This window comes from Lutra lutra, chromosome 12 (genome assembly GCF_902655055.1).
Source record: "Lutra lutra chromosome 12, mLutLut1.2, whole genome shotgun sequence".
NCBI classification, from domain to species: domain Eukaryota; kingdom Metazoa; phylum Chordata; class Mammalia; order Carnivora; family Mustelidae; genus Lutra; species Lutra lutra.
In genome coordinates, this window is record NC_062289.1 from 21,865,028 (window position 1) to 21,879,155 (window position 14,128).

At 34.3% G+C, this 14,128-nt stretch overlaps 1 protein-coding gene across 3 annotated transcripts in view; it reads right to left on the reverse strand.

Annotated features, from left to right (window-relative positions):
- The window catches only part of DCC (DCC netrin 1 receptor), a 1,178,115-nt gene that overhangs the window by 167,798 nt on the left and 996,189 nt on the right, over positions 1 to 14,128 (reverse strand). For all 3 annotated transcript variants that reach the window (XM_047697659.1, XM_047697658.1, XM_047697660.1), the window contains one exon: positions 1,763 to 1,957. In XM_047697659.1, the coding sequence (XP_047553615.1) occupies positions 1,763 to 1,957 (195 nt within the window). The remainder of the gene's footprint in view (positions 1 to 1,762; positions 1,958 to 14,128) is intronic.

A 14,128-nucleotide genomic window follows, 5' to 3' on the forward strand; every position in this document is an offset into this window, starting at 1 on the left:
TTGAACAATAATAATAAAACACTATTATATTTCAATATTTTATATTAAGGCATGGGACTATGTTAGGAGAATATGAGCTGGTAGAACTTAAATTCATGTGTACATATACATATGGGTGTATGCGTGTGTGTATGCAAATGTATGTGTGTAAATCTCTTTCCAGATAAGTTTTAAAGTGTAATACACACATGATCTATCACAGAGATAGGTTCATATCCATTTTGTTTGTAACAGTCTTCCTAGCTCTTTAAAATATATCTTACAAAGGAAAATCTCTTGTTTTCTTGTTAAGATTTTGGAAAGATGTGCCAGTGTTAATCTTCCAAAAGCCTCAACTTTACAAGCGTTGGAGACTTCTGGAAAGACCACTTGTAGTAAAGAATATCTTTACTGAAAGGCCCTGGTGAAGCATTGCGGTTTTCTTTCATGACTTCATTATGCGTTAGTACCACACACTCCTTGCAGGGAAGCCTGGCCACACGGACCTCCCTCTGCTCAGTGGCGATGAGATCAACTGTTATAGATGATGCCCGCTAAATAATGGCTACATAACAGTCCCCTGACATCGTTTTGATGGCCATAAAACATGTTATGTGATTGCCTTAACATTCAAACTCGGGGACTGACTTAGAGAATATTATTTCTAAATGCCAAGCTAACTAGAATTGTGGAGATTTTCAGTAGGCACTTCTTTTATTGGTGTTTGAGGCAATTACAGAGAGAATGGGTCAGTGCAATTTTCCTCCTGCACTGGGAAAATCTTTTCTTGCTACTGCACGAAAAGGTATTCAAATTCAAATCAAGTTTCTCATCAAAATGTTGTTTTTGAGAGACATTACAAATAAGTAGTGCCCCTCCCCCCAACTCCCACCAATCCGGTTGTATTCCCAGCAAGGTCAGCGTACTTCATTACAAATAATACCATGTTAAATCAACATGTAGGATCAACCTGCTTTGTGCTTTGTGAGAATTTAACTTCTTGACACCCTATATATGACATACGTTTCTTTGATTTCTCTCTTAACGATATAATCTCTTAGGATATTATGGAAAATCAGATATAAAATGGATATGAACCCTTTTACTACACGTTAGCCCTCTCTCAATAAACAAGTTTTCAATGAATTCAGAAACGTCATAATTCAAGTATTGTATTTATTAAAATGACATTGAGTATGATAAGAGGCCTTGGAATATGAGGAGAGCAGTCTGAAAACTAAGTTTAGAGGCTTGATTGAAAATTCCTTGTTTCACCTTTTGTTTTATAGTCATAATGGCATAGCCAAGAAACTTAACCTATAAGTATTAAGGGAAAAGAAGGCAAGGTGACTAGATAATTTAGTGTTAAAGAAAAATTGACAGAATATCTTCTTAGAAAAAATGGAAAAAAATGTGTTGACTTACTTTTTATAAGAATTATTAAGATTAGATGTTTCCATTGACCAATGAGGAACAAAATAATATAATTCCCTTTTTTTATTCTATGGCTCAGAAGCAAAAGTACACAGTGGAGTACCCGCTGTCATTGTGAATGTCTCTAGATAAGTTTCCCCAATTCAAAATCCGGAGAGGAAAAACAGGTGTGTGTGTGTGTGTGTGTGTGTGTGTGTGTGTAGATTGATAGAAGACAGAAAAAGAGACTTGTCTTATGAAATACTATGTGTCACAAATTAAAATTCCAAAGAACAAGATTCTAAGAAAGAAAATAATTTCAAACAAATCATTTATTTCCCTTAATAGAATAAAACCCATAGCAACTCACCTAATCTCTCGATGGAATAATATCGTTGTTTACTATCCACACGCACTGTCTCAGCATAAGGGCTCCCAACACCATAGCCAATGATGTAACCTCGCACCACGATGTTTGGGTTCAAGGGAGGAGTCCAACTCATGATGATGCAGTTGGTCTGGGGCCTCACATGAAGAGAGCTTGGTTGGTCAGGGACTTGAGACTCTAAAGTTCAAAGGAAGCATTATTAGTCTGTCTCATCCTAGAACATATAGCATGGTAAGACTTCCCATTTAAGCAAGACTTAATATTGTATTCCATAGACCCTCAAATGGTTCATCACTTACTGCCCAAGTTCCTCTTTGTGTCAACACGTGATATATTTTCCATGTTTCATTCGACATTCACAGTTTCTTTTTTTTTTTTTTTAAGATTTTATCCATTCATTTGACCGAGAGAGAGATCACAAGTAGGCAGAGAGAGGGGGGAAGCAGACCCTGAGATCATGACCAGAGCCAAAGACAGAGGCTTAATCCTCTGAGCCACCCAGGCGCTCCTCGACTTTCACAGTTTCTTAAGCACAGAAGGCCCTGAGTTCTGTCCAGAGACATGCAGCATCATGCACCTTTATCCTAACGCTTTTTTTTTTTTTCCTTTTGGGCTGTTCCCCCTACCCCCATATAACTCTTCTTAGGTCTCATCAATACTGAATGAAATAAAAGAGAAAGAGAATAATAGAGAGGGAAATGAAATGTCAAAATTGTCTTGCCCAAGGTTTATTTACTTTGATTTAACTAAAAAACAAAAATAGAGCAGTCTTTTCTGAAGAAATTGTCAGGAGAACCAGTTTAGGGCCATGATTTGTTCAGCGTAATTAGGATGGCACTTGACCCATAATTTAGTGCATCTCTGAAAAGCACACTCATTGTTAAAGAAAAGGAGACAGTGTCTGGGACTGCAGCCACACAGACTTTGGAGTGTGCAAATTTGGTTTCAAACCAGGCTCTGTCATTTACTAGCTGTGCATCCTCATGAAGTTATTTGTGATCTCCGAGATTACCTTCTAATTAAATTGGCATTCCAAATATTGATTGCTTCAAAGCCTGGGCTCTGGAAGTAAGAGTTCCAATTTGTACTGTACACTCATCATCTCAGAGAAACCTTAAGACCTTTTTCATCCTATCTCCATTTCCTCATGTGTAGAATGAGGCTAAAGATAGCAATGGTCTCACAGGATGCCGAAAAGATTTAATGAGATAATGAGTAAAAGTGCTCTCATTATGAGTAGCACCATCTGATGTTAGTTGTTAGGGAGTAAATGTACATGCTAAGTTTTCTTCGAAGGAGATGGTGTGTTGAAATTAATAAATTGGAATTCTGGCCTTTATATCATCCTTCTTCTCTCTGATCCCACCCCTAAAGAAATGATGCATTTTCTGAACAATTATCATCATTCACTTAATAAATATTTATAAAGCACCTACTATGTTGGGGACTGGGGCAAAGTACCCATGATGATCAGGGTATAGGACAGAGTCAATATGGCAGACAGAAAACATGCACCTATGGAGTTTATAGTTTAATGGGAAAGACAAATAAAGAGGCAGTTATAATATACTATGATACACATTTTGATAGGATTAATACAGGCACACATACCCTATTTTTTGAAAATCATAGAAGTATTCTGGGAAGAAATTTAAGAAATAATGTGCCCATCTAAACTTCAGTCATCCATTAAGTGCTCAGCCCAATACCTGGCAATTAATGGGTACTCAAAAATATCAGTGATATGAACTTTATTCAAACTGCTTGTGTTCATCATTTCTTTCTTAACTGAAAATCTCTAAAGGTAACATATGTCAGATGAAGCAAAAGAGTTTGATGATTAAAGGTAATATTAAAATACATTTTTTCCTTGATATAATAGCAAAAGGTGATATAATGTCTACTACCAACTTTAGCCACCTTCAACACACATGCTTAAGTGATATATGGAAGCCTGTTTTTTTATTAGAGTTTTTAAAGTAGGTCCCATACTAACAGTTTTTCAAAAGATGCTACCTTCTAAAGATGCTACACCAACAGCATTTTCTAAAGGAGTTTTTTTTGTTTGTTTTGTTTTTGTTTTTGTTTTTGTTTTTCCTGAAGATGCCCATTTGTGAATAAAAAGGGACAAGATTTTGTCTGCCCTACAGAAGCCTGTGGGGGCGCCTGGGTTAAAGCCTCTGCCTTTGGCTCGAGTCATGATCCCAGGGTCCTGGGATAGAGCCCCACATCGGGCTCTCTGCTTGGCAGGGAGCCCACTTCTCCTCCTCCCCTCTCTCTGCCTGCCTCTCTGCCTACTTGTGATCTCTGTCTGTCAAACAAATAAATAAAATCTTAAAAAAAAAAAAAAAAGAAGCCTGTGACATAATATGGAAAGGTGTCATTAAAAAATTACCTCAAAATGGGGGTATAAATCTTAACAACAGAAAAATAATGTTTGTGAAGGATTTTCCACTATAAACCCTAAGGAGAAGTAGTAAAAGAGATAAAAGAAATGGATTAATAATTTTCAACTCAATTGCCAGAGGCTCTCCAGTGTCCTTGAAATGTAATGGGCTCTACAGTGAATTCTGTTGAACACTTTTGAAACTTTTGCAATAATTACTGAAAACAACAAGAAAATCTGCCTAATCTTGTATTTAGAAAATGAATTAATGCTATGACTTTTTAAAAACATGAAAACCTATGATTTTAATGAAAATTTTTAATATCTTTTAGAATAAAAGGAAAAATATATAAAATGTTTTCAAAACAATCACTTCTCCATGTTTCTGTACGCCATAGAGTAGCTCCCCTATGAGTTAGTTAGGTCAGTATCCACAGAATTACATCCACTGGAGTTTTATAAAGGGACTAGGGTAATGAATGCACAAATGCTCTGGAAGAAGAGGGACTCTTGGTACACAATAATCATCTTTTTTTCCTGTATAAATGTAGTTTCAATCATAGATCCAAACCTCAATACAACTTTAACACGATAAAAATAAGGGTGTCTATACATAAGAATATATACTGCCTTCCCATCTAAATATTTAATGGGCTTTTACCACCCTTTAGAATTATAGGGCCATAAGAGAGTGTGTTCATCAAGGTAGTAGTACATAGTACACTTAAGTCATTCATAATATATAGCGTCATCATAAAAATAACTGTTTTAGGAGATAGTTCATAATCTAGAATAGCCAGTTCGTAACCACCTACTCACTTCTTAATGTAAAGAAAGAAATGACATTTACCTTTTATGTGACCTGAGTCAGTTTTCTCTAACACAGATGACCTTATGGATTAGGAAAATGGTTACTACTAGAATGAACTATAAAACATCAATTTAGAAAATTTGCCGTGAAAGTATGTGACATGTTTTAAGACTGAAACTGAAATTCGCTACTCAGAAGTACATGAAAGATTTTACCAGTACCTCTAGGACAACAATTGAGTATATAAAGCATAGAGAAGTATTAAGGTAATTATTGAAATAATTTGAAACCAAAGTACACATTTTGCATGAAATATCCAAATTAATGAGCCCCAAATTTCTACTGAAATCTGAATTATCACAATAACTAGGTCAACTGCCATTCTTGATTACACTATAGAATTATGGATTCTATCTTGGTTTAATTTGTTCCTACAGAACAGTTATTATTTTTTGAGTGACGATTGTAATTTTCACTAATGAGTAGTGTTCACAGATAGCACATAAGAAATTTATCATATTAATCCCCATGATGTTTCAACAATTCTTATACATCCCCTATGTGCCAGTCATAGTCCTAGGTACTGGGTATATAGGTTTTTTGGAGGTAAGATGAACAAAATAAGAATAAACACACAAGGAAACTGGGAGATCTTGTAAATATTACAATGATGGAATAGTAACTGACTCAAGGAAGGTATTCCCAGTAGAGTCCAAGGTGAATGATCAGAAAGAGCCAGTCAAGCAAACAGCAGGCTGGAAAGTTTTACAAGAAGAGGGAATAACTACTACTAAGGCCCTACAGCAAGAATGACCCTGGTATTTGGAGAAATCAAAGAAGGTCATTGTGCCTGGACTAAGAAGGAAAATGAAGAAGATAAAAAGAAAGTTACCCAGTGGGAATGTAAAATAGCACAAATGCTATGAAAAACAGAATGGAAGTTAAAAAAATAGAATTACCATAGATCCAATAATTCCACTCTGGGTATATTCCCCAAAGAATTGAAAGCAGGAACTCAAAGAAATATCTGTACACCTGTATTCATAGCACAGTTTTTCCACAATAACCAAAAAGTAGGTGAGACTTAGATATCCATCAGCAGATGAATGGATAAACAAGTTGGGGTATATACATACAATGGGATATTTTTAAGCTTTTAAGAGAAGGAAATTCTGATACATGCTATAACATGGGTGAGCCTTCAGGACATTATGGTAAGTGAAATAAGCCAGACACAAAAGGACTAAAATTGTGTGATTCCACTTGAGATACCCAGAGTAGTCAAATTCATAGCACCAGAAAGTAGAATGGTGATTGCTAGAGGTTGAGAGGAAGGTGGAGTAGGGAGTTATTGTTTAATGGGAATGGAGTTTCAGTTTTGCAAGACAAAAAAATATTTTGGAAGAGAGTGGTTTTGATGATGGTCACACAACAGGGTGAATGTACTTAAAGACACTGAACTGTATACTTAAAACTAGTTAAGATGGTTACTTTTATGTTATGTGCACTTTAAAACAATTTTGAAAAATTAGGAAACCCTAAATATGTTTTTATACTTGTTTGGGTGACCATTGTGGAAATGTAGTGTGCATATTTGGGACATTTGGGAGGTGAAATCAACAGAGGTATAAACTGGATGTGAATGGTGTGGAAAAGAAGAGACTCAATGAAGACTCACAGATCTTTGGCTTGGGCAACTGGGGATGACCTACTGAGATGAAGAAAAACAAGAAATTTCTTGGGTCATGTTAAATTTGTGATGCCTATTTGTCACATCTGTGGAGATCTCAGGGACATACGTGGGTATGTAAGTCTGGGGTTTTAGTGAAAGTCCATGATCAGTTATACAGGTGTGAAAACCATCAATATAACAGATGGTATTGAGAATAAATGTGTATGAATATAGATATGAGTATGAATGCAAATAAAATACAAATAAGATAATGTCAAATAAATAACACCACTCCAAACTCCTTTAGGCCTTTCCATAGCACACTGTAAGGTCAAGATCTTTACCATGACCTAAAAGTTCATGTATGACCTACCCCAGGCCCCCTTAGCTCTCTATCTTCATCTCCAACCACTTTCCTCTTTGCTCATTTTATCCCAGCCATCTACTATGAACTGGACACTTTGCTGCTCCTCAAACAGGCCCGTATGCTTTGGCCTCAGGGCATGTGTATTTGCTGTACCCTCTTCCTGGAAAGCTTTCACTCAGATATGCCTTCCTCCTTTATCTTCTTCCGGTTTCTGCCATTTAATTTCCAACTTCAGCCTTCCTGGCTACCATAATTAAAATTGCAATCTTTCCCTAATCTTTAATAATCACCCGTCTTATCCACCCCCCTTAGGATTTATTGCCATTAATTTTGCTTCCTATTTAATTTGATTATCTCATTATTCTTTGCCTCATCTCCTTCCATAAATTCTCTGTAACTCCTGTACCTGAAACAGTTCCTGGCACAAAGTGCTCCAAAATATGTGAACAATGTCTACACTTCTTATAAGGTATAATATAACTGTTATTACATACGACTGTCATTAACTATAACATTACCAAAATTTTATATAGCTCTATCAAAATAAGAATTTTAAGAAAAAAAGGAAATAACAGAGAAACGAAACAAGATGAAAATACAGTTATTAAAGTTGTTTTCTCCTAGTGACCAGAAAGATTTGTATCTGCTGGCTCCTGCTAATGAAAGTGATTGCTGCCGCATACCTTCTGCTGTGGAAAGCTCTGCCACACGGCGTCAGGCAGCTGGTACTTTTGACAAATACTCACATATCTGTTTTCGATTTAGAGTGCTGCGTTTTATGGGTCATTTTGCTAGTTTTGTTCCAGTCCCTAATAGCCTATATTTCTTTACAGAGAATTACATAAGGCAATTGATAGAACCATATTCTATCTTTCCAGAGTATTCGGATACATACGAATACATTCATTTCTGTTGGTAGGGTCTATTCTCACAAAAAGTACATCAGCTTCCTTAAGCCACTAATGTCTGTAAACTTTGAGTAATATTTGTTTAGTTATTATGGTGAACAATCACTTCTATTTACCACTGAACTATATATTTTTATTTCGTTTTATTTATTTATTATATATATTTATATGTAATATATATAATATAGAATATTTTATATATAAATATAAAATTTAAAATCTATACATATTTCATATAGAAAACATTACATATAAAGATATATATAAAATATTTTATATGTAAACATAAAATATAAAATATTTTATATATAAACATAAAATAAATATATAATAAAATATATGTTATTATTTACATATATTTATATTATTTATTTATTTATGCTTTACTCCTACCATCTTTTCAGTATTAACTTTAAATTTTTATTTTAAAAATTTATATACAGCGAATTCACTCAGTGGTATACAAGTGGAGTCATGCATCCACCACTCCCGTTGTGGGACAAAACAGTTCCATCCACCTCAAATTGTTCTTTTTTCTACCAATGTTGGGAAAAATGGCCTCCATCTGTTGAGTTCTTGATGTGAAAAATACCAACAGAAAGTTAAGATGCCTGTCTAGGGAGGAGGTTGGCATGTCAAACAGAATACAGGAAAAAAACACAATGAAGTTCAATTTTATTTACAAACTCCTGAGTTCTTGAGTGAGAAAACCCAAGCTTGGTAGTTAGAGGTGACACCTTTGATGTGGCTTTTTAAGAGCACTGTGGGATCAGAGCCTATGAATATCTGGGAGATTTATTTTCTTAATTTAGAGTTCAGGGACACCAACTTCAAAAATCATAGAATCTCATTAAAATCTTTTTTTTAAGATTTTATTTATTTATTTGACACACAGAGATCACAGGTAGGCAGAGAGACAGGCAGAGAGAGAGGAGGAGGCAGGCTCCCTGCTGAGCAGAGAGCCCGATGTGGGGCTCAATCCCAGGACCCTGGGATTACGACCTGAGCCTAAGGCAGAGGCTTTAACCCACTGAGCCACCCAGGCACCCCAAGAATCTCATTATAATCTTATGTCTTCTTACCATCATGACTTTCATCAGCTCCCTCATACTGAATCATCTCCAGATTTGGAGCCATTCAAATAATAAATCCTATTCTTTAACAGGGCATGGGGAGTAAGTTCTCAGTCCTTGCCAAAGGATGTATTTCCATGATTTTTTCAGGCTCATTTTCCTCTAACTGGATTAAACTGGATATGGATTAAAACCATAATCTCTCAAAACTGTAGACTAATTTACTCTAAAAACAAACAAACAAGAACCTTAGTATCTCTAAAATCTTATGCCAAGCTGCTCTCTAGAAAACTTGAGTTTTCATTTTAACATTCTACTTGAGAAAAAGGTAATGCATTTTTTACATTTAAATAAAAATATACCAAATAGAACAAAGGATGTTTCTAGCTCTCATTTATCTGAAATTATTTTTTGACTGTAAGAATGGACATCAATAGAGAATCAAACTATATAAATTGTATGAGTTAACATTACTAATACCTGGCTATGAATGCTTAAATATTGACCCATTTATTCAATATTAATTGAGCATCTACCATGTGGCCTAAGGCACCATGTCAAGCACTGAGAATCTCAAATCAAATAAAGCTTGATCTTTGCTTCTATTCTGCTGAGAAGAGTGCCGTCAATGCTCATGACATGCCCAAAAGAGCAGGCTTAGAGGAAAGACATCTAATTCAGATAGGAAAATCTTCCTAGAAGTAAAACATCCAGTGGGTTTTGAAGGACAATTAGATGTGAAATCATGTGAAAGGAACTCTGGCAAAGGAAACATTAAGTGTGAAAGTATGAGATATGATGGAGTGCATCTGGAGAGATGCACACATATGCAAAGATGTGATGGAATTTCTGACTTGAGGCTAAGGGTGGGACCACATCAGGAAGAATTTGAATAGAGAAATGACATCATCAGATCTGGTTATGAAAAAATCAGACTGGCAGCATGACGGAGTCTAGAGAGACACCCTAACTTGTGTCAGAAGACCAGGGGGAGGCTATTTTCGGTGACAAAGGATCACAGCATGACATAAAGTAGAATGATGGGAGTGGAGAGGAGGGGATGGAGTCTAAGTGTGTTAGGGAAGTAGAAATGACAGGTTTTGGATATATGGATAGGGAACGATAACGGAGTAGTTGAGGACAGGGAATCTGCTGACTTGGATGACTGGTGGATATGGGTACCACTCCCAATGTGAAGAACACAGGAGGGAGAACACAATCTTTTATAGTAGGAATGATACCTTAAGAGATCATCTCATCTCACAACTTCCAGTTGCACAAAATGATGGGTGTTTGAGCCCTCCATCTTTATTATACTTGAAGATACCAAAATAAAAAACAAAACAAAAAAACTCTTTAAAACTATCCTTGACCTTTCTACTTTTGATTTATATAAGAAGTGATAACTTTGCTCTCTTTTGTTTTCAGTTCCATCATTAGTATCAACCACTGTCAACTAGTTTGATGTAGGAGAAGGAAAACTTTATGTTCTACCAGAAGTACTGGGAATAGTCTCAACACCATTTATTGAATAATCTGCTGGTTGAGATGCCAACTTCATTTTAAAGTTTATTTCTCAAATATAATAAGAATTACTTCTGTCTTATATATTCTGTTACACTGATCTAACTTGTCTAATTCTATGCCAGACAGTATTGTATTGATTTTAAATCAGGCTTTATTATAAATGTTAATGTTTATTCTACTTTTCAAATTTTCTCGGAATTCTTTTACATTTATTCTTACATATGACCATCATTCTGATTGGAAGTGTATTAATCATGAATTTGGGAATAACTAGTATTTATATAATGGTAACATTTTGCATCAAAAATATATTTCTATTTATTCATGTCTTATTTTGTATCTTTTAACAAACTTATTTTCTTCGTAAACATTTTTACTCAGTTTGTTAAATTTAGTCTTTGATATTATACTTTAGGTTGCCATATAAATGCATTTCTTTTCTTTTTAATGTTTGAACTAATTAATGTCAGTATGATACAGCTATATCTTGGAATACAGCTGCATCATACTATAGCTATATCTTAGAATTTCCAGATATGCTATCACACTGTTTATAAAAATAACATTTCTTTCATTTTGTAATAAAATGTTACAGGTCTTTAAGTTGTGTGTGTGTGTGTGTGTGTGTGTGTGTGTGTGTGTATGTTTTTCTCACCAAAATCTCTATACTTTGTCAAATAACAGAAATAGTAGGAAACATCCCTTGCTTGTTTGGGTCTTAAAGACAATGTATTTAGTATTTTATTATTTAGCAGAATGCTTGCTTTTAGTTTTTACAAAACAGTAACATTTCAAGAGTTTCCTTATATTCGATATTAACATGAGTTTTTAAAAAATTGATAATGACTGCTTAATTTTACAAAATGCCTTCCTGCATATATTGATATAATTGTATGACAGTGCCCTTTTTTTAAATGGTGGGCTTTTAAGACACCCTGAAGGTTTGCCTTGTTTTTATATCAGAAGAGAACATACCTATTCCCCTAATGCAGACATTAGAGTTTTATCAATATGAACAAGAAGAGGCTTCATAACAGGACACGTGGTATTAGTATTTCATACCACTGAGATCTAATCTATGAAAACCAGCAGCAACAATAAACATTTGTTGAGTGCTTAATAAGTATCAGACACGTTGCTGAGTACTTTCTTGCCATTATCACAGTTAATTCTCACACAGATCTGTTGAGATGGATACTGTTGTTATACCCTATTTACAGATGAGAAAAATAGGTATGAAGAAATTGAAATTACTTGTGCACGATAATACAGTGAGTGGAGCAGAATTCAAACCTAGTTATTAGGACTTCAGAGCCCACAACCTTATCTACTACATTATACTTAGAAAAGGCCAAGGAAGTCATAAAGGGATCAAACATTTCACGAGGATATTAAAACGTCTGCTATGGCTAAGGAAAGGGCTTGAAACTTCTTTGAACATTTATCCAAGTCTAAATAATTTGTGTCATCCTTTGTATAGTGGAACTCTGAGACTTTGAACAACTACTTGCCCAAGAACTAAAGCAGTTTTTAAATTGGTTTCAAAACACAGTTTGGCTTTGCCTACAACACTCCTTATAGGTAAGATGAATTCTACTTGAATGAGAATAAGGGGCTGGATTCTTCAATTTCATGATGGATTGGCTGCTATATCAATAGCTCATCTCATTCGCAAGTCTTTTTGTCAACCAGTAACCCAGAATATCATGGATGGCTCCTATCAAAAGCCCATATGAAAGAAATCCTTTTTCATGACATGCCATCTACACCTACATTCCTATGTGGATAAAATCACATACGAAATGTTTTATCACCAGGCGACTACATTTGTGAGCTCACTGGAGTAAACCCTTAAATTGATATCTTTATAAAATACATTGATATCTTTATAAAATACATTCAAGTTATATATAGGTAAATTCCTTACCCTCAAATTGTATCTTTAACTTGAATGTATTTTAATGCCAGGTCATTGACTTTCACCAAGAATTTTACCAAATAATAGCCAAGGAAAAAAAATTGAAAACAAAAAAAAAAAATCCACTTTTTTAAAACTTTCCCTAGTATTTTTTAATCTAGTAGATATTTAAGTAAAAACGTTGCTTAGGTGATAGGTGCTAAAAGTTATATTCAAGAAATAATATGATTTATTTTAGACCAATAAGTTATTTGGAAATATGCTTTTATATTTCTAAATGTATTGGATATCATATTATTATTGACTATTAGTTTAATTACATTGTGACCAATGAATGTATTTAATATTATCCAAGAATTTTAATATCCACTTTCTTAAAGCCAAGCACTAAATATTCTTTGGATGCTTAGGGAAAAAAATATGTGACTCTCTAACGGTGTGAGTATCTCAGTTGTGACAGGTAAATCAGCAGAATTCCTCCCTTTAAAATTTTTTTTCCAACTCTGAAAGAGATGTATAAAATCCATTAACATTGGTCTTTATGTGTAAGTTCCAGTTTACAAACCTACAGAAACTAGAGGAACAAGTTAAATAAAACCACAAGAAATAAGTAGACAAAAACAAATCATTAGACTGTTGAAATTAGAGGACAAAAGCCAGTCTTTTCAATAAATCCAAGTAGGAAAAAAGGAATTGTGGTTGATTAAGAGCCTGAGGGGATATAAATACAATAGCCAAATTATGGAAAGAATCCAAATGTCCATCAACTGATGAAGTGATAAAGAAGATGAGGTATATATGTACAATAGAATATTACTCAGCCATCAAAAAGAATAAAATCTTGCCATTTGCAATGATGTGGATAGAGCTGGAGTGTATTATGCTAAGCAAAATAAGTTAGACAAAGACAAATAACATATGATTTCACTCATATGTGGAATTTAAGAAACAAAATAAATGAACATATGAGAAGGGGGAAAAAAAGAAGGAAACAAACCATAAGAGACTTATAATGATAGAGAACAAACTGAGGGTTGATGGAGGGATGTGGGTGGGGGATGGCTAGATGGATGATGAGTATCAAGGAGGGCACTTATTATGATGAGCACCGGGTTTTGTATGTGAGTGAAGAACCACTGAATTTTACTTCAGAAACCAATATTGCACTGTATGTTACCTAGTTAGAATTTAAATAAAAAGTTGAAAAGAAAAAAATAAAAATTAAAAAAAAATTATATGCAGTGTGTGATACTAGATTCAATTCTAGTTTATACAAAAGATCTGTAAAGAAAGTTTTTTGGGGGTCCATTAAAGAAATTGGAATATGATCAAGGTCTCAGGTAAAATTATAACCTGCAAAAATAAAAATGAAAATAATTGAAAACAGAAGTTTGAAGAACAGTTAAATATCATATGCTCTCATTTAAGTTATATCTATATTTTTTCATTATAATATACAAATATTTTATGTATGTATGTATATATTTACATCTGTGTATAAAGATAGAAATTAAAGATATGCATTAGGGTGTTAAGTGTGGTAATCTGATCATCTTTGGATGGTGAGACTTGTGTTGATTTGTTGTCTGTATTTTCTACCTATAATTGTATACATTTACTGCTTCTATACGGATGAATGTGTACTCAAATGTTACGGTGGGTTTGCAAATTTTTCTATAAAGACCT